The following is a 20,387-nucleotide window of genomic DNA, read 5'->3' on the forward strand; positions in this document are numbered from 1 at the left end:
CCAGCGGGCTGATTATTGAAATTGATAGACAATGTAACAGACAGAGAAGACAAATAAAATGGAGCGATCTTATTGGTGGAATCGGGCGATTGCAATGGGCAAAGAAGGCAATTGACTAACTAGCAGCATCCTATGAGAGACTCGTCACTCCCAAAAGTTAGTCCATATTCCCTCTTAGTCTATAGCAACCACCCATTTCAACGAATAGGATCCATCCATATGCCCTTGATCTTCTTTATCTATCCATCTCAATAATCATCTCACAGAGGACCCAGAAAAATGACGGTGCCGTAGCCATTGCCGTAGCTTTATGTTACTTTGTAGTGATGGTACGGACTTTAAAGGGTCCATGTCTGATTGGCTCAACTTGCGTAGGTTTCATGAGATCGTAGAATCCAAAAAAGCTCAAGGAGTCTAGTCGTTTAATAACCCTGGAAGACCCTGTATGCACCAATCCCGCCCTGTTCGAAAGTTAAATTCTTTGCTCTGCCCGCACCAACACCCATTCCCCGCACATCCATTTACAGTGTTCGAGTGAGCGAGTGTGTGTGCGCGCGTGAGAGCGTGTGCATGGGTCGGCGAAGTTGCACGGGCTTACATAAAAGTACGTAAACGACGACGTAGGCCCAGCTCAGCTCTTTCGTTGCACAACTCCGGCACTATGCCGGCCGGCACCACGCTGTCGCCCAGTTTACCCGAAATTGCTCCATATTTTTTTCTGCCTCCTTTTCTCTTCGCTTTTTTCTTGTCTCCACTTTCTCGTCATTCGAGGTCGGATAAATGAAATCTTTTCGAAGCCGCCCATGCAAGAGCAGATCTTTCATAAATTTCAAGGTCGCTTTAAAAACAGCCCTACTTTGTCTCCCTCGGCAGTTTTAAGGAAAAAGGTAATGCTTCGAACGAAATGAGATACGTTACTTCTGCAAATTTTCCCTTGCAGAAACACTCCAAAAATTCCCGGAAAAAAATTATTTTTTATCGTAAAAGCCATTTTTTTCTCAAAGTGGGAGGCTGACGGACAAGTAAACTTTAGCCCCCTCCCCTCTCTTCCGTAAATCCTCTTTGGACAAGCTCGTACGCCTCCCCATCTCCTCTTTCTTCAATACCTTGCATAACACGTAAACGACCCCACACTCACAGGGTTGTTCGAATCTTACGTAAGGAACTGAGGGGGGAGGAGAGCGGATCTGAGTTGAGCTTACGGAGTATCGCGAGAGGGAGATAGGGGCAGTGGCGTGGCGTGCTTTGCGATGTATCGATTGATCGGTCATTTAAACCTATGGAAAAGTATTGATAAACAGGGTGTTCGCAGTGAACACCTTAATAATCGATTATTTACCACAGTTTCAAATGGGAAAATATCGATAGATCGCAAAGCACGCCACGCCACTGCTCGAGAGGGAGAAAGGGGGTTACGCCTAGTCCTACGTGCGCCTGCTTTCGCGATCCTTATGGTTGAAACGGGTGGTTTTCATAGACATAGGGTGAAAGAGATGGACTGGACTAACTGTAGGGTCCCTTGTTGGTTGCTGTTCGTTCGTCTATAGCTGACCTTCTTTGTCCATTCCACCACCCTCTTCCAACCATGGGATCATTCCACCTTTGTCGTCGTCGTCTATAGCTTTGACTATGGCTTTGTCTATGGCTTAGTCTATCATTTCAATAATCACCCCGCTCGAAGAAAGGTTGGCCGAGAAGTCCGGCGCCGCCGCTGATCGGAGGCCCGTACTCGCCGCTCCGCGGAGGCTATTAGTGACTTAATCAACCTTCACGATCCGAATCTATGACCCATATTCTCCCCCTCGTTTCGCGGTTCCCCCCGCCCCCCTGGCCGCCCTCTCCTCCGACCAATTCTACTTTTGTAGATTATTTGCTCTTGCTCTCTCGCCCCGCTTTTTTTCTTCTCTTTTCTAATGGTTCTCGTTTATATTGGAAGCACTTTTATCTGTCGATTTGGGTCACTCTGCATAATGCACGTGTGGATGCTGCAACCGCCCCCCCCCCTTAACCCCCCTCCCCCCGGCGCTGCTGCTGCGATGACCGCTGGGGTCAGCTTATTTTGTCCCCCCTCAGCCCCTCGTGTTGATAATTCGTCGCTTGGCTGACATAAGGGCGTAACTACACATTGAGATGAGCCCGAAAAAGCATTGAATTGTATGGAAGACAGGGTTCATTGCAGAGTGTAGTTACGCCTTTATGTCAGGTAGGCGACGAATAATTGTCGCGGTCCTGAACTGTGCTTAAGGGCCGTGTCTATTGTCGTTCCTTGGACAGCTCCTTAGGGAGAAGCTAGTAGTGTGCACATCGCGATTAAAGGGACTTAAAGATACCTTCAACACCGGACCTTTAAGGTCCTTGCAAGGGATTAGGGACCGTGCGTAGAATGTGGAACTCTGCAAATCGAATTTTTTGACACATCCCCTCCGTAGAAAAGGATAACATAACACTTTGAAGGTACCCCCCCCCCCCCCTTGTATTAGCGTTTTTTGATTAATCGTCATTTTGCGTTGATTCCCTGCCTTTCACTTCCAAAAACGAAAAAATGGCACTGTGTGCCCACTTCAGCGTTACATGACGCAACCTTGAATGCCCTTTCTCCCTACAACGCACCCGTAACGCTGGCTTAGACACCCCCTCTTCCCCCCAGGGAATGAAAAATTTAACGAGCGGCCTCAAAGGACTAGTTTTTTGTTCTTAGAGTACAAGTTTTAGATTTTGAAACTGAACCCTGTCTAGGGACACAGTGATTTTCTACACGAAAAAGATCAAATCAAATGATTTTGATATCATGTATAGTAGGGGCACGTGCCTCCCTTAAAATTTGCAGAGTGGGCAATTGGTATCCCTGCTTTCGTATTTTAGATTCTGCACCCACGATCGATGTTTATGATGGATTTAAACGGCGAGCAAATATCGTTGTCAAGCTTAAAATGTTGCGAAGTCTGCAATATTTCTGCTCTAGTATTTTAAATACTGGTGGTATTTTAGATTCTGCACAGAGGATCGATATTTATTGTGAATTTGAATGGAGGAAAAACAGGGTTGTCATTTTGACAGAATGATCGTCGGAGCTTTTGACACAAATTCTCATCAGCCCGCAGCTAATTTGCTCTCTCGGAGCCGGCGTGAAGAAACTGTTGAGGTCGCTGTCACAATCCCCGCGATCAACATAAGGTCATCTGTCAAATTTGAAAAATTGTTTCGGTTGCGTCTCTCCGCTACTGCTCTCTCGAGCCACATTAGTGATACGTCGCGCAGCCCGCGACCTACCGCAAAAAAATTCGAGGGTCGACGAGGGAATTGCGCCGATTAGTCCGCAATTTTTTCGGGGCTCATCCGCGTAAATTTGATCGTAATGACCCGCGGCAGTTCGAATTGCCTTTAATGTGTCGGTTTTGCCTTCGGATGGCTTCCGTCTCCGTGAGAGCCGGTCAAAAACAATCATCTTTAAATGTTTTACACCAAGTGGAGCCTCTCGTAAATAAGGTTATTTAAGATGAATCAGCGAAAGCGACAGTGCTGCCATTTTATTTTACCGAAGATTCCGGGGTTTCTGGAATTCATTTTGATTTCCCCTAGTTCCGAGAAAAATTCCAATTTTTCCAAATTTTCCGATTTTTCGAGGAGAAAATTTCGAAATACGCCAGGATTTAGTTCCAAAGATCATCAAATTTGATTTAAAAAAAAAAAAAATTAGCTTCACTGAAAAAAAAACACATTGGATCTACAGTCCAGACTCTCAAAAACATCGACAAAAAAAAAAAAAAAATACTCTTGATTCAATCAGATTTAAGCTGAAATCAAGAACCAAGCCTCTTAACTTGAGCGGATTCCCTTTTGATTTAAGCGTAAATCCGATTGAATCAAGAATCCTTTTTCTTGTCAGTGTTTTCAAGAGTCTAAACTGTAGATCCAATGTGTTTTTTTTTCCAGTGTTATTTTTCCGAGTATGAAAACTTCAGGAAAATGACATGAAAATTTCACTTGCTTGTGGAAGATCAGCGATAGATGGTAATAATTCGGAAGTATTTTCCGAATATCAGTTCGTCATGCGCGTTTCATTGAACAGCCTTGGCCAGATATGTGCGTTCAGCGAGTGAGTGAGTAGTGAGTGTATCCAGTGGTTAATCTTGTGTTCCGGTCCGCACTTCCTGGTTGCACGCATGAGGAGTTGAAATCAAAACATCCTCAGCGCAATTCGGCGTTGCAAAGATGATGCATATTGTTTCTTCCCTCAGCGAAGCCCGAGCGCTTTCGCAAAGTGGACTTATCATTCAAAAATAGTCTTTCCGTTGTTAGTGTCAATTGAGATATTCTTTACAGAAACAACGTACGAATTTTGTGAAAAAACGATCCATAGAGAATTATCAGGTGTCTTCAATTTCATGAATTTCATCTTTAAAATGATACTGCTAAAAAACTGAGTACGAGGATATCCTTGGTTTCTAAATTGGGCAATTATTTGAGAAAATATGACAAATTAACCTTATCTGCTAAAATAGGTACACGTTTGGGAATGCCGCCAAATGACGTCACAAGACTGCAAATTTTCTCACTTTTGAATCTATTTTTCTCCAATTTCCCATGTCAGAAAAAAATGATGAAAAATTCTGCGAACTCAGCTCACTAGGCACTCCTAGATGAAGCAATAAAGTTTGTATGTGCAAATTCACCATTAATCTATCGCAAAATGTTTCCACCTTGTTTCTGTAAAGAAAATCCGATGATTGGGCCGCGCAGTGGGCAAGGGGCGAACTCCTTGTATGATAATCTCCTTTCCCTGGGCTTCGGTGAATGGCGTATGCGTAGTTAAGTCAGTAGTAACGTGTTCGAGCGACAATGAAAATTACAAAAAGTGGTCCAAGAGAACGTGCCGTGCGTATACAGCGTCTCCGTAAACAAACAATTTGACAGCGGCCTTCGCGCGAAATTCAATGTGAAGTGTCATTTTTCGGATGAGCAACAGATGTTGGCCGCATAGCCGAATCTCACCCAGATGCCTCTCACCGTTCGTGCGGGATATTGAATTCGTCTTGCATCTGGCAACAGCGGATGTCAGTAGCCTCGCTTTTCGTGGATCGATTTGCGCACGATCACGAGGCGCCGTGCCGAAAATTGAACAGGAAATGCAGAGATTCGAGAAATTTGAATTTATCGTAGCGTTGGGGTATATAAATCAGTAAATGGCTGGGAAAACCAAAAAATAGAAATGATTTTTTACATTTTTTTAATGCCAAAAGGATCGCTCCATACTCATTATGTCCCCTTTGTCCATCGTTTTGTCCATCAATTTGAACAATCAGCCCGCAGGTTGACTATTCTGTAAAACTATAATGTTTCCTATCTTTCTCTGTTTCAGGTGAGTTCAAGAAATCTCCGATCAGTCTTTGTAGCAACCGTAAGTTTTTTCGCATGGATTCTAGATACAAAATTAATAGGCCCAGGAATATGCCCCCGGTAAATTGCAACGGCTTATTTGAAGAGGGGCGTATCCGCAAACAGTCAACTTTCCAGAGAACGTAAAAAAATTTGATTTTTCCGATAATTATTTATAATTTCTACGAGTCCCGAAAGTAAAAGTTTCTATCTCTTGGTGAGAAGTTGGTACAGGGTCTATTTGTTTCTGGATGTAGCAGAGACACCTGGAAGTTCCTACCCGGAAGTTAGAACACGGGCCCGCCAATGCCAGTACATAGTGATCCAAAAGTCCCGCACAACCCCCATAACCCCTAGGAATCCTGCCCTTTTTCAAGGCGATCCCTTTTAAATATTGGAGAGTCCCACCAGTAGGCCTTTCGATCTAGGAGCATACACCAAGTTTTAAGTCTCGATCTTAATTCACTCAAAAGTTACAGGGGTGATGCCATGTGCGGGTGGTGCATGACTTACGGATCACCCTGTATGAGATCTCGTGACGTCATGCTTAAACCCTCCAGCGAAGCCAAGTCCCGAGTCCCGCTTTCTTCCGGAGCAACAACCTTTTCCGCGCTCGTCAAAGCCGCCAAATCGTGCGGAAAAATCAGCATTTTTAACGGAATTTTTGTGGGAACTTCACTAATCATCAGTACAATCTTGCAGCTATGCCGCTCGTGAGGGGGGCATGCCTGCGGGATTCTTTCCTCGCGTCGGGGGGGGGGGGGGGGGGCGGTGGCTCCGGTCGGTCAAATTGGAGCTATTATCGAGATATGCCCGCATGAGCTTTCGGATTAGATAATGCGCGACCGCGATCATTAACTCTCGAAATATTCTAGGAATAATCGTCCGAGCCGAGAGCCGATCGAGTGGTACCGTGGGGTCCGTGGGCAAAAGTCAAAGGATTAAACGGAGCTCAGGTTTGATCGGTGATTTTTTCTGGCCTTGGTTTGGTGATGTACTTATAGAGAGCGGTCACGACGGTCTGCGTCGTCGATGTCGTGGTCGGTGCAAGGAAATGAGAATGACATTATGAGACCTTGGTTAGGATCGAAGCCGGTGGCTGGTGCCCCGCTCGATGATCGTTGGTGAGCTTCGGGTCTTTTAAGCTTGTTGATTGTTTTATGGATGGACATTTTATGCTGAAAGGTAAATTGAACTACATTTTGCAATTATGAGCGACTATTTCTAGCTCATCCATGGTAGCATTCCAGGGGGATACGTCCCCTGGCCGCTGCGCGGCCCAGCCAATCCCTGGAGGGGGGTTTGCGCCCTCATACGCCCGCTTTGCAAGCCCTTTAAATCAATCTAAAATAGAGCAAGCTTATTTAAGGCCTATATCCTGTCGATTGCTACAAAAATCATGAAAATCGGCCGGATGGATCTTAAGAACGAAGCGTGATGGAAAAACGAGCATTCATATTGTTCCAACGGAAGGATTTTGCTACTTTATCTCGTAAAATTAAAGATAAAAAGCAGATCATATTTCCTAAATCTGAATAGAGCGGGTTCATTTAGGGATTATCACCTGTTGATTGGGTCAAAAATCATGGAAATCAGCGCAGTAGAAATATAGTAGGTATAGAGTAGAGTAGGTATAGAGTAGAGTAGGCTAGAATAGCGCAGTAGGTATAGACTGCTCTCGGTTCCTTTTTGCAAAATGCAATCCAATTGCTCAACGCGACCCTCAACAGGCATCAACAAGATAGGTCAGCAGCTGAATGGTGAAGCCCCGAAAGTAAACATCTCCTCGATTCCCGTGTTCCATTAGAGGATCTGGATAGGGAGCGGGAGCGGGAGAGCGCGGAAGTTCCCGATGGAGCGAGAGCAGAGATTTGCATCTGGCAGATTCCAGAGTGACCAAACACGAAGGACTTATAATCCATCGTCCTGCTCCGGAGAAAACCTCAATTTGCGGAGGAAACCGCTAGTAATAATCGCAATAATTGCGTTGCTAATACGGTGTGGAGAACCGAGCGGCTCGGCGCGGCGCAACCTCCAGCGACTACTCCCGTTCCGTTGCATCCGCGCCGAAGTTTTTTAATTCGGTGCCCGCTCGCTCCACCGTTGTCACGATCGGACCGAACCGAACCGCGATCCGCACCGAATTCTGAAACCGAACCACTCACACTGGAAAAAAAAAATACTGGATCTAGAGTCTAGACTCTTAAAAACATCGACAAGAAAAAGTACTCCTGATTCAATCAGAATCTAGCTTAAATCAAGAACCAAGCCTCTTAATTTAAGCGGACTTTGTGTTGATTCAAGCAAAAATCCGATTGAATCAAGAGTATTTTCTCTTGTCAACGTTTTCAAGAGTCTGGACTCTAGATCCATTGTGTTTTATTTCCAGTGCACTTGAGAAAGGAGCGAAAATGTCATGGGAAACACCTGCCACTTCCGCCTTTCGTCAAATACGTCGTAGAGCGAGGTAGTTGAGCGATTTTCGTTTTTATTTCGTCTTCGAAAAAGTATAGACGGATCCAAAAGGTGGTTAGCTTCGAGGGATTTTTGTCGAGCAACGTGGCACGGAGGCGATCGGCGCACGGATCTCCGTATACTTGCGATTTTGCGATTTCCGCTGATTGCAGAGCGAGCCTTAATCGGGCGCAGCTATGACCCTTGAGCTCTCCTCTTGTGCTGCTCACCGGCAAATTGAAAACAAAATTAGAGTCATTACCGTAAGACCCGCCGCCGACGCATTCCTCAGAAAAACTAGGGCTTTCTCCGGTTTCCTCCCATTTTCAATCGTCCACGCGCAAAGGGCCCAAAGTTCAGGCGGGCAAAATCTTCAGTCGGCAAATTATTCCGTCACCATAACCATATTTTTCCTGCCAGAAACTTGCGAATCAGGAATTCTCGTCATTTGTATGACATTGCAATGCGTCTTCTACTGAAACTGCAGCGACTGCACGGTGCACATGCGCGCCTGCCTGTATCGCATGATGTCTTATCAGTCACCCATCGGCATTAGCGGTCTTATCAGTCAATGCACAGCGGCGCTTTATCAGCCGCAATGCTTTTATGGCACGGATGGCTTGATACGTTTGTGCTCGTGATCCCCTCGACGCCAGTTCTTGGCGAAATTAGACTAAATTTTGCAGTTAGGACCTACAATTTTCGGTTGATTTTCAAACTTCAATGGAAGAATTCAAGAGGTTTTAGAGAAATAGACTAGAAAATGGGAAACTGGAGCGATCCTATTGGTGGAAGCGAGTGATTGCAAAGGACCATGAAGGTAATTAATAGAATTACTAATAACCACAAGCCAAGAAGGACCCTACTTTAGTCCATCGTATTCTCTCTTAGTCTATTTTAAACAATAGGATCACTCTGTTTCCCGTTTGTCTTCTCTGTCGATCACTTAGTCTATTTCAAACAATAGGATCACTCTGTTTCCCGTTTGTCTTCTCTGTCGATCACTTAGTCTATCAATGTCAATAATCAGCCCGCTGACGGTTTTCCGAAGGGGAGGAGAAAAACCAATTTAGGATGGAAAGAATGGAGAAGGCTCTATTTTGTCTTTGCAGTCTTTGTTGATCGCTTTATTTATTAAGCAGCCCGCTGGCGGTTTTCCGAAGAGGATAAGAACAACCAGTTAAAGATGGAAAGAGTAGAGAAGAAACCGGCTCCAGCCTTTTCGCGGCAGTCCCGGTTGGGCTAGGTTATGGTAGGTTGAGCCGACCGCGAGTCGCGAGTAGCCCGCGCGATTAAAAAACAAACACAACCGTTTTAGGAAGAGACGACAGAAAACAATTTACCCACACACCTTTTACGCATCCACGCGGAGCGTCGGACATTCCGGAATGAATTTATTGCTTCCACGGCAGCGCCCGATGGGATTAAAATATTTTCATCGAGTCGTAAATACACTTTGACCTTAGGAGTCGAAGCGTTACGAGGTTGGGATAAAAAAGAAAGTAAACTGGTATAAATCGGTGAAGAGGCGCGGCGGACCGGGGTCCAGCGCGGTTCCGTTTCGAGCGAGATGAGATGCAACTGGTTTCGTTGGGTGTTGCAACCGGCAGCTCCGGCACGAGCCCCGAGGTCCACCAAGAACCGGTCCCGGTCCGCGCCTAGCGTAACCCCCGATGACCACTTCCACTAGCTCAACATCCACGATCTACGACGAGGCGTTCGGCAAGTTCGTTTGGACTGCAGTCAACTGAAAGGAACCGATTCACATTATGTTATAACAGAGGAAAAGAGATGCGCAGTTTTCACCCTCGATAGTAGAGTCCGCGCCAAATACGTGTGCGCACTTCTAGATTGCGACAGAAGATCGTCTGACGTCAATGGAGATGTTGCATGTTTGAAGGATTTGCGATTTGACCATTGATTCTTATGTAAAAGTTTGCGAGAAACACGATGGTGCTACTGGTTTTCTTTGAAATCATCTCCCAAGCTCAAATAAAACTCTCAGGTTGAGGCCAAAATGGAGGAGATATCCCACCCTACCCTTAGAGTCCACCTCTACATCAAGACAAACTCTCCATGCAAAGATAGGGAGCAAATACATTAGCAGTGATGCCGTGTTTTCAGTTTTGGAGTCCCCAAGTAAAGTGGCAACCCTGCAAATGTATTTGCTCCCTATCTATGCATGGAGAGTTTGTTTTGATGTAAAGGTGGACTCTTAGGGTAGAATGGGATATCCCCTCCATTTTGGCCTCACTTTGAGAGCTTTTTTTGAGCTTGGGAGATGATTACAGAGAAAACCAGTGGCACCATCGTGTTTCTCGCGAATTTTCACGTAAGAATCCATGGTCAAATCGCAAATCCCTCACACATGCAACATCTCCATTTTACATGTAAAGTGAATAGGACGTATTTCTGTCAAACGGAACTATGTGCATTATGACGTGAGCTCTGTTATGAATATATTCTTATGGATCTTGGGGCTCATGTCTTAATGCATGTAGTTCCGTCTGGCAGAAATACGTCCAATAGGAGAATCATGATATATAGGAAAACTACGATTTGTAACATTATTTGTCTTGGAATACTTCAAATAGCGGATTTGCGCGAGAAACTTTAATTGCTTTTAATAGGAGGGCTCGATGAGCTGGAAACTTTGTGAATGATTTAGCTATTGGTAATTAGGAGAGGTCATTTCCGCGTTCTTAGGATAAGTCATCGCAGCATAGCTCTTCGACCAAGCCCAGGCGTTGGGTCTTAGAGACCAAGACCACCTATCTTTCGGACTGATCTCCAGCGTCCAACCGCCGCCGGAGACCCTCTGAAGGTGGCCCATAAACCATTAGCTCGACAAACTCTCGTGCTAACCGTGTGTTTATCTATTCGGGGGGCGGTGGCTTTAATAATCACGCTTCAAAGTTCGAAAGTTACGAGAAAAACAGTTCTTTGGTAGTTCGACTCTCCGGACGACGTCGCACTGTGGCGCTATATAGTCTATAAAATATAGTCTATAAAAGTCTATAGTCTATATATAGTCTATAGTCTTAGTCTATAAAAACCAATCGTTTCAATCAGCAGGATCACTCCATTTTCCCTTTGCCCTCTTTGTCTACAGCTTTGTCTATCAATTTCAATAATCAGCCCGCAGCCGATCAATCTTTGAATCCGTATCGAACGACCTCGATCGATACCTTAGCGATACCGTCTATCAATCAAGATAGCTTGATAGAATCGATTCGCTGCCCGACAAAACCGACGAAGAAAGAAAATGCGCAATTGAAGCAATCAACTCGTACCGAACGTTGAAAATCAATGCATACGAGCCGATATTGGAGGCCCGGTATCTCGTCGGTGTCGGAGACGTTCTAATTTTTGAAAGTAGATCAGCTTTCTGGGTCTGAAATTTACAATGCAAAGTCGAATCTGACCGAACTTCGATAACCAAGATCACAGAGCTGTGTTTGCGAAACGAGATCGACGCGACGCGCCGTCCGGCAAGGCGGAGAGGAAAAAAAATGTCGCGTCGCTCCGTTCTCGGAAAAGCTCATTTTCATTTCAAATCGAAACTAATGCATTTCACGCAAGAGGGGCCTCTTTGCTCTGCATTGCTGCTCAGATTATCCAACGGAGTTTTTTTTTTTTTTTTTTTTTTTTTTTTCTTTTTCCATGTAACCTAATGATCAGTGCCGCCGCGACGCTAACGAATGTGGCGGAAGGGAGGAAGAAGGAAGTGAATACGAAGAAGAAGGAAAAGAACACGAAGAAGAAGACCTAGAATGGGGAGAAGAAGATGATGAGGAAGAAGAAGAAGAATGGGAAGGATTAGGAGACGAAGAAGGAGATGAAGAGAAAGAAGGATAAGAACACGAAGAATGGGAAGAAGGAGAAAAAGATGAAAGCGAAGAAAAGGAAGGATAAGAAGACGGAAAATGGGAAGAAGCAGAGGATAAAAATGAAGAAGGGGAAGGAGAAGGAGACGAAAAATGGGACGAAGGAGAGGAATGAAAGAAAGAAGAAGTTTATAAAAGGAAAAACGAAAAAGGAAAATGCACAATGAAAATCTTTCTAAAATTACAAAACCCGAAAAAAGTCAAGAAATTTTGGCGCTCCATGCGAGTGCGCATACATATTTTACCCCGCACTACGGACCTGCGAGCGATCTTGGTCCAAGTCTCACAAGAAGAAGATTTCAAGTTTATATGTCACAGTGGCGACCAATCGAGAGGATTTAGGTCCAAGTCCCGGAAGACGAAGATTTTAAGGTCCAAATGACGACCTGTTGAGAGCATGTCCATTTCACCGAGGACATGAGTCAGCTTTTGAACGGGGCTTTCGTAACATCTGTCGGTGGTGGTGCTGAGACGAGGTCGCCACGCCACGCCGCACCGCGCCGCCGCCGTGCCGCTTGGCGGGCGTGATGCGGCAACTAGGAAGTGACGGAACTTTCATACGGTGGCCACTCTAATTACATTTTTCTGAGAGAAACCACGCTCGTGCTACCAACTCTGATCGCCGCCTTGGTGCCACCTCGTCCCCACGAAATGCACCAGTTCGGTGGCGTAGCCGAGCCGGGAGGAAGGGGAAAGACTTTCCTTCGTAACCGGACATTCTTCCCATACATACATAGCATTTTCCAGAAATTTTTCACGTTTGGCCTTGTCTCCACGGGCCTTTTCACGAGATTTGTCCCAGGGAAAAATCCCACTTACGAAGTTGGGAAAAATATTTAGTTAGGTAATCAATATTTTTCCCAGTACCAAGTTTGGTCCTTGTACCCCTAGGACCCACGGAGAGAGGAAGAAGAAGTGAAAACGAATTGTGCAATATTTTGTTGATTACTCCATTGTTCATGTTTGTTTCGTTAAAATAATGTGTCTAGTTGTCAATTGAGTGCAATTATTATTTCAATCCCGGTTAAATACTCGACTTTATCTCATTTATCTTCCCGCGCAAACTAGTCGCAGGACCGTATGAGCCTCGTCCCGTGGAGACGGTAACTGGGAAAAATCCCAGAAGTTTCATTCCTACGATTCGAACTTGGGACAAATCCAATGATAACGTCCCGTGGAGACAAGGCCTTAGGACCATCTCCTTCCCCCTTCCCCCCATGAAAAATTGTTGACAACCCGTCATGCGCACTTGTTGACGTACAGGTTACAGGACCCTAAAAAATGTGTAAATGAGTCTGTTTGCATTGTTAGATGTGCGAGGAATATATCAGCAGGTGCGTCATTTCAATCAAATCTGGGAAGGATGGGGTTTTCGAGGGGAATCATACTTTTCTTGGGGGTGGAACGGGCAAAACTCCCGAAACCCCCACAGTCCACACCTTAATTACAGCCTCTCAAAGTTTTGGCCGAAAACCCGGTTTTTCTTGACTGTGACGCAAGTTTTGAAGAAAAGTGCATAAAAATGGCACTTCCATGTTCTTCCACGCTGAACACATTATTATTGACCTCATAAAAGCTGGAATGGTATTTTCAGGGGAGTTCTTAGGGGCTTGGATTGTTGAGGGGGATTTTTTTTGAAAAAAAGTTCTAGAACCGGAAAGTCTTATTTTGATCGCAAAAATCTATCCTGAGAATATTCACGATTGACTTTGAGACACTCTGAGTAATGTTTCTTGCAGATAGACTCCTTCTGCATAAACGCCCTGTCCAATTCGTATTATTCGCATCATCTATATTTTTGCTCTAGTTTCGCTGCGCTCAGTTCGGCAGCTACGAGGATTCACTTGCTCGTTGCTCGTGTCCGTAAGGCCGGTGCTCAAGTGCCCCCCCCCCCCCCCCCGCCCTCACCGTGAGCCAATTCCTTTCACTCCCGTGGCCGCTGTCACGCTTCAACTTCGGAACACTCTCCCCGAATCGAACAGGAGCTGCCGTCCAAGTTAAGCAGCATCCGTAGGCTAAGGGCAAAAAATAGTCCGCGATTCTCGCAAGTTGGCAGCAATGGTTTTTCCAATTTGAATCCGTTTTGAATAATTGATTCAGCGAGAGGTCTGCCCAGAGTCAATATCATATTGTCTACTGCGATTTTCCTATAGTGAAAAGTTACGTTCGAAATCGGAAGTCAACGCTCAGATTTACCTAACGATGACTGATGCCCGAAGAGCCAAGTAATCAGTTAGGCAATCCTAACCTAATTTGCGGAAATTCGCCTAGCGGAGTGCTCACCCTGACATTCACCAATCATTTTTCCGCGAATTCTGTGATCAATAAGTTGCTCACCAACCACCATTCGGTGGAAAGTAGCGTTGTCCTCTGACCTCGATATTTAAAAAAAAAAAAAGTTTCATGGGACCTGAGTCCAAGCTCTTCAAAAATTCGACAAGAAAAAAAAACTCTTGGTTTAATCTGATTTTGCTTGAATCGACAGGTGAGCCTCTTAACTTTAGCGTTTTCCCTTTGATCTAAGCAAAAGTCCGAATGAATCAAGAGTATTTTCTCTTGTATTAATTTTTAAGATTCTGGACTCTGGATCCGTGAGACATTTTCCAGTGCAAGTTGAGGTTAGTTTCTCTGCTCGGACTCGAATCCAGTTCTGGGAGACGGATCTGTTTTTGAGGAGCTCAGAGCTCACAGCACGGGTTGGAAATGCGGGTGCAGCGCTGCTCGGAGCCGGGCGAGGCGGGGCCGCTGCGCCGCGCGCCGGGTCCCGGATGCCGATGCCGGCGCGATGCGGCGATGCGGCACCTATCCGGCCGAAGTAGGGCATCAACCAGCAGCGTTGCGTGGATATCCGCGTTAATCTCATGCGAAGTAAAGTTCGCCCTGAGGCGAGATCGCCCCCCGCCACCGCACCGCTTCGCTTTTCACCCATCTCTTCAACCCACAGGCGGACGAAGATGTCGGACACAACATTTTTGACTCAAATTGTATGTTTTGATGTTTATTTCGTCACAATTTCAACTTCTAGGGGTATTTCTGAAGGGAGACATATAAAAATCCCAATCGGTCCACCTTTGAACTTTTCTGACTCATATTTACGAAGATATAGGCTTTTAAAGTTCCCAAATTTTGGCCAACTTTTCCTATTTTGACTGCTGTGAGGCGGACCGAGACACTTCGAGCGGCGGATAGGGGGGCTTGGGGGACTTCCGCCCCAACATTTTCAAAACTGCATGCAGAATGACAATCCCCTTCCTTTTCAGGACAATCAAATGTCATGAAATTTCATTCCGTGAACCTTGAATTTTCGGTGTTTTTCGAACCTCGGCATCTCTTATATGAATGTGACAGATATTATTGCTCTTTAAGTGCTGTCAGCTCCTCCCCCTCCCCCGCCCCCATTCCTGCGTTAAGTAAAAAAACTAATCATAAGTGGTAAAACCGGATCTACCGTCGTAACGTGGATTGAACCGAGAATGAGGAATCAGGAGACCAGCAATGAGACACTCACACGGTGAGTGGTGACTACAGCCTCTATTACACCTCAGATGACAAGCCGTTCCGCAGGTATCCTACCAAGCTGTCGGAAGCGACAGTTTATTTTAAGATCATACTTTACCGGTAAAATTGGCCGATGTGCCGCTATCACACATCAACAGATCATACGCTCAGCCATCGCGAGTCTAATTGTGAGCTGTAAAAACAGCAACAACAAATAGAGGTGTCCCATCTTTCATTTCTTTTCACTACCAAGACGGATGATACCGTGGCGTGACGTGCATTGCGATATATCGATGATCTGCCATTTAAACCTATAGAAAAGGATCGATAAGCAGGTTGTTCGCAACAAATACATTAGTAATCGATTCTTTACCATAGCTTTAAAGGGGAGATATCGATGATCGATCATTCGCGCCTCACTGCTGATGATACAATTCTAGTTTGGCGTGTGCGAGCCTCTCGGAGAAGCAATAAACGGTCGTGAAGGGGGGACAGGGGGTCTACGGGCGTTTGGATAATGGACTTTCACTTTCTGATCACACTCATTATACGAGCGCGGCACGACGAGATGGTACCCGCTGCCTAGGGAGCCTGTAAAATTCGTCGAGAAAAAATTAAATGCTAGTCGCGGGTTTTATTGGTGACGTCATGACTCAATCGGTGTCTGGGTGCTCTCAGCTTGCCTTGCCTCTGTTTTAGGGATGTTTCTTATGCATCTTCATTTCAGTTATAATATCCTCACGAAGTGTTACATTTTTCCCATAGGGGGCTCAAATCGCACAAGTGTAGTTTTTGAAAAAAAAAAAAAAAAATTGAGATATTAGTGATTTCAACTGAAACTAACGTTGAAATATATTCCGTAAAAAATGCACCAGTGAAACAATTTGAAGCATCAAAATTTGAGTTTGAACTTCCTTCCTGCCACAAGGCTTTTTGTAATTTTGAAACTTAAAACTCGTTTCTCTCGAAAAAGCGAAAACTGCACGTATGCGCCTTATCCTCCAAGTCGAAAATTTGAAAAAAATGGCAGGAAGTCGAAAGCAATTCGACCTATAGATATAGAGTTTGAAAAACTGACTAGGTGCTATCGATATTTCATTCGAATCTATCAAATCCGCATCCTAACACTAATTCAGTTCGTTCCGTCAACGATCCAAAGCTACACCAATGGGAATGCAGTTAATGTATCTATTTAAGTCGGTGAATCTCAAACATAACGACCTCGCGGTGATAACACCGGGGGGGGGGGGGGGGGCATTAAACAAATCCCGTCGTTACTTCAACTAATTGCGAGGTCAGTTGCTCATTTAACAGGGGACCCCGGCCGGAAAAACGCTTCATCAGACGTAGTCAACATTTTCGGAGTATTCTCCCGACACGCGCATATTATTCGTTTGTTAGCTTCCATAATGCGAGCGCTCTATTCACTCACGCGGAAGTGAATGAATGTATTTTTGAGGTTATACACAGGGCTCGGAGCGAGAAAGCGCCGTTGTCGGAGTTAGCGGCTTAATTTATCAAGTCATGTCCATGCAGCAGAGATTCTCGATTTATTCTTCATTTCCTGTGTGCGTACTTCGGGGTGTCTCCTGCACGGAAAAAGCACGGATACTCTGATAATGCACGGATTTAGAAGGGTCGCTTCGGAAGTACGGATAATGCACGGATTTTCTGTCTCAAGGTACGGAAATTCGAGATGAATTTGAGGAAAGAGACTTGGAAGAATGTAATTTTGATGCGCGACTTATCATATGACACTCCTGTGAAATGTAAGTTAGATTCTGCGTATTTCAGTTCATCCTTTCATATTTCCCTCATTTGACTCTCAAGTTCGAATTATTTCATCCCTATTTTGCGAAAGTATGTCCTCCGTATTAAAAATGCGTTTCAGGCAGGGGATAAATGAGGAAAATGGAATGATGAAGCAAGGACTTCAGAAAACTCCCGATAAGAGGACTTTTGTTAAGGAGCGTGGAAAAAATATATGTATATTGAAGGAGCAAGGTATTTTGTTCGTGGTGTAACCTTTTTGACCAACTTTTTGTTTTGTTTATTTTTGTTTACTCTTCTTGTTTATTTGCTTTGGATATTTTTTGGTGCTTCTATTTTATGTTTTCGGGGTTTTTTCTGTTGCAGGGAACTTTGGAGTTGAAGAAAAAACTGGAAGAGATCCGACTTCTGGAATCTCGAAAATCGGCGCGGCTCATGGACCAGGACACCGATTTCGCTCGGCTTGCCGACATGGCCGGCGATCGCAAGCGGTCCTCTTCGCATTCCATCGACGTTCCCTCCGTATACGGGTGAGTTACCCCATTCATTATCCTTTAGACTTAACGGGGCTGTTTACGGTCCCATCATACATCAAGTTTTTCAGTAAATCTAGTTTAATCTAAAACATCAGAAAAGTTCAAGTAAAAATATTATATCGGGGGAAATAAGGTTTTATCCGAAAGCTCATGGGCCGCCTTCCCAAGGACGGAAGTAAAAGCTCGCAAGCAGAGACTCGCAAGTCTCACCTGGGAGCTTTCCTAGTGTGCAACGTAAATCAAAAACAAAAGGATTCTTTTTTCTCGGCTTCCTGGACTTTCACTCACATCGCATTGCTTTCGTTTCTTTTTCCGGATAGGTACGTGTCCCAGGGTACTCTTTTTGCAAACCGGTGGGGGAAAGGAACACAGAAGTTCCATTCGGACGAGATAGCCAAGTAACGGATTTTCCGCGGAAGGAAAGCACGGTTGCAAGGCCTCGCCGATGAGTCGGATTTCCGATTCGCGCGATCGTGACATTCGCACGGATCGCGCTCATTGTCAGTTCGTCGTCTCCCTCACGAAATCACGTAACTACATTTCGACGTTGCCAAATTTCCCCTTGCGAATTGCATTTTTATCAGGAGAATCTTACGCGTTGTCAACTGCAAATTTCACTCGGTTTTTTCCGATCTTGTGCAAAAATCAGAGACATTTTGGACAAATATCGCACCGGTACATTTTTGTAAAAAAAAATGAACTGCCCGAGTCAGTTTGGCAACCGTGGAATGGAGTTACGTTTCTTCGTCCTAGAAACCGCGACTAGTGCAGTTCGCGTTTTGCGGAAAGGAACGTGCCCGATCTTTAGTGTCGCCAGTTCTTTCCTAGAGACTTGGCCCCACACTGGAAAAAAAAACATTGGATCTAGAGTCCAGATTCTTGACAACATTGACAAGAAAAAGGACTCTTGATTCAATCAGATTTAAGCTTAAATCAAAAGGAAATCCGCTCAAATTAAGAGGCTGGGTTCTTGATTTAATCTTAAATCTGATTGAACAAGAGTATTTTTCCTTGTCGATGTTTTTTAGAGTCTGGACGCTAGATCCAATGTGTTTTTTTTTCCCCAGTGCATGTTTCCGTTTGGACAGATTCCCAATGATCGCTATAGAGATTGTAATTCCGATTCTTCCCAAATAATCCACCTTTTTAAATTGGTTAGAAATCATAATACATCGATCGCACGCAGAATTTATTAAGATAAAGGTGAGGATCTACCTTTATCCGCTGGAAGAGTTGCCTACGAGAGTTGTTTACCGTCGAGAACGCTCGTTGCGTCCACGCGACCGGCGCCTCGTCTTCGACGTCGTGATTTGTCACCTCGCCTGACTCCCGGCTATCGGAACCGTTATCAGAGCCGTAGTCATCCGGCCCGGGCGGGGGACCATACCGCGGCCGCGCCGAAAAGACGCGGCTGCCCGTTGCCCCGCAGCGCGCCGGACCTCGGACCTCGGACCAGGACCACTAGAGCGCAGCGGCGCACAACGCTTTCTCTCAATTCAATGGTCATTGTTCGATACGTGGTCTATTTGTTCAGGGAGTAAGTGGTTTTCATTCGTTCCGATTGGATATCGTATCGATTCGCACGACGACTTCCACATCCACGCTACCGGCACCGCTGCCAAGTTACGCCGAGTCGCTCCCGCCGCGCGCGCCTCCCGAGCGGACCCAGTCGATGGCCCAGCAACCGCGGGCGCGAAGAAAGAGAGAGTGCATGCGCCCTATCGATTCGTAATTTTGATGAAAAGTGGAAGTGGACTCCAATAACGTCGCATGTCCCGCGCGCGGGGAAATAAACCGGAAAACGCCCTGTCGCAACTCTCACCGAAAGCAATTACAGCTTACAGAATGCCGCCGGACCCCCGGCCGGCCGCCCGAATTGCTTTTATCATCGGAAAGCTCATATGTCGCCGGACGGCGAGCTCGTCTCCATTCGTCGCCCCTCTGACGTTAGGGCGTATCTTAATTTCCACGTGAGACCTGTTTTACATATAAATCCATGCTTTTTGGAGCTCATGCGGAAATCGAGATACGTTCTTACACCATGGGAGCGACGAATTGACGAATCCTTCAATCGAACATTAAAATGTTGGAGAGCATCTGTAGCAGAGCATATAGGTAGAGTACGGGCATGACGAAATATGGAGCTCTCAGGGTCTGAAAGGGTTGGCAACCTTCCAACACGAAAAACGCTTCCCCAAAAATGAGTAAATTTATGCGTAAACTATAAGTCAAATTCGTGCTTCCCAAACAGTGGGTGGGAACAATTGCGACAATAAATCATTGTTGACAATTTAACTTAATAGTTTGGCTGCCCTTTTCGGCCCTAAGAGCTCCTAAGAAAGTTTTGCGTATGTAGTCGCTCAAAACCAGAAGATCCTCGTGTTGTCGAAAAAGTGGATCCTTACTCCCCCCCCTTCCCTTAGAAATTTCCCCTACCTCGCTCGTGTGCTTAAAATTGATCGAAATTTCGGCAATTAGCCGTTGGAGAAAGGCGGGGACAGGCGTCGTTGGCGTCGAATTTCGGCGATCGAGTGATGAGGCTCCGTCGGTGGCCATTACTGGAGGCGTCCCGGCGCTTGGCGGCCCGGGCCCCTCTCCTCCCGCGGGTGAGAGACGCCGTGCCAATCTCATCATCTCATCAGCCGTCCTGACAATGGCCACGAATTGGGTCATGCACTTGCCACCGCGACACCGCACCACTCGACTCCGGCATCTTAGCCCCTCGTGCACTAGCAAATTAGATCAAAAACTGCTATGCACATTTAACGCGCTTAACAGTTCCTTTCGTTTCAATTTTTCTACACGTGGTTCCATTCAGCACAAGCGCGTCTAGTTATCGATTGCACGGGATGGGACCCAAAGTCAA

At 45.5% G+C, this 20,387-nt stretch overlaps 1 protein-coding gene across 1 annotated transcript in view; it reads left to right on the plus strand.

The window, feature by feature from the left end:
- Positions 1-20,387, plus strand: part of Glut4EF (Glucose transporter 4 enhancer factor) — a 195,977-nt gene that overhangs the window by 34,454 nt on the left and 141,136 nt on the right. Inside the window, exon 2 of the mRNA XM_019061680.2 lies at positions 17,352-17,515. Within this exon, the coding sequence (XP_018917225.1) occupies positions 17,352-17,515 (164 nt within the window). The remainder of the gene's footprint in view (positions 1-17,351; positions 17,516-20,387) is intronic.

This window comes from Bemisia tabaci, chromosome 2 (genome assembly GCF_918797505.1).
Source record: "Bemisia tabaci chromosome 2, PGI_BMITA_v3".
Lineage (NCBI taxonomy): Eukaryota > Metazoa > Arthropoda > Insecta > Hemiptera > Aleyrodidae > Bemisia > Bemisia tabaci.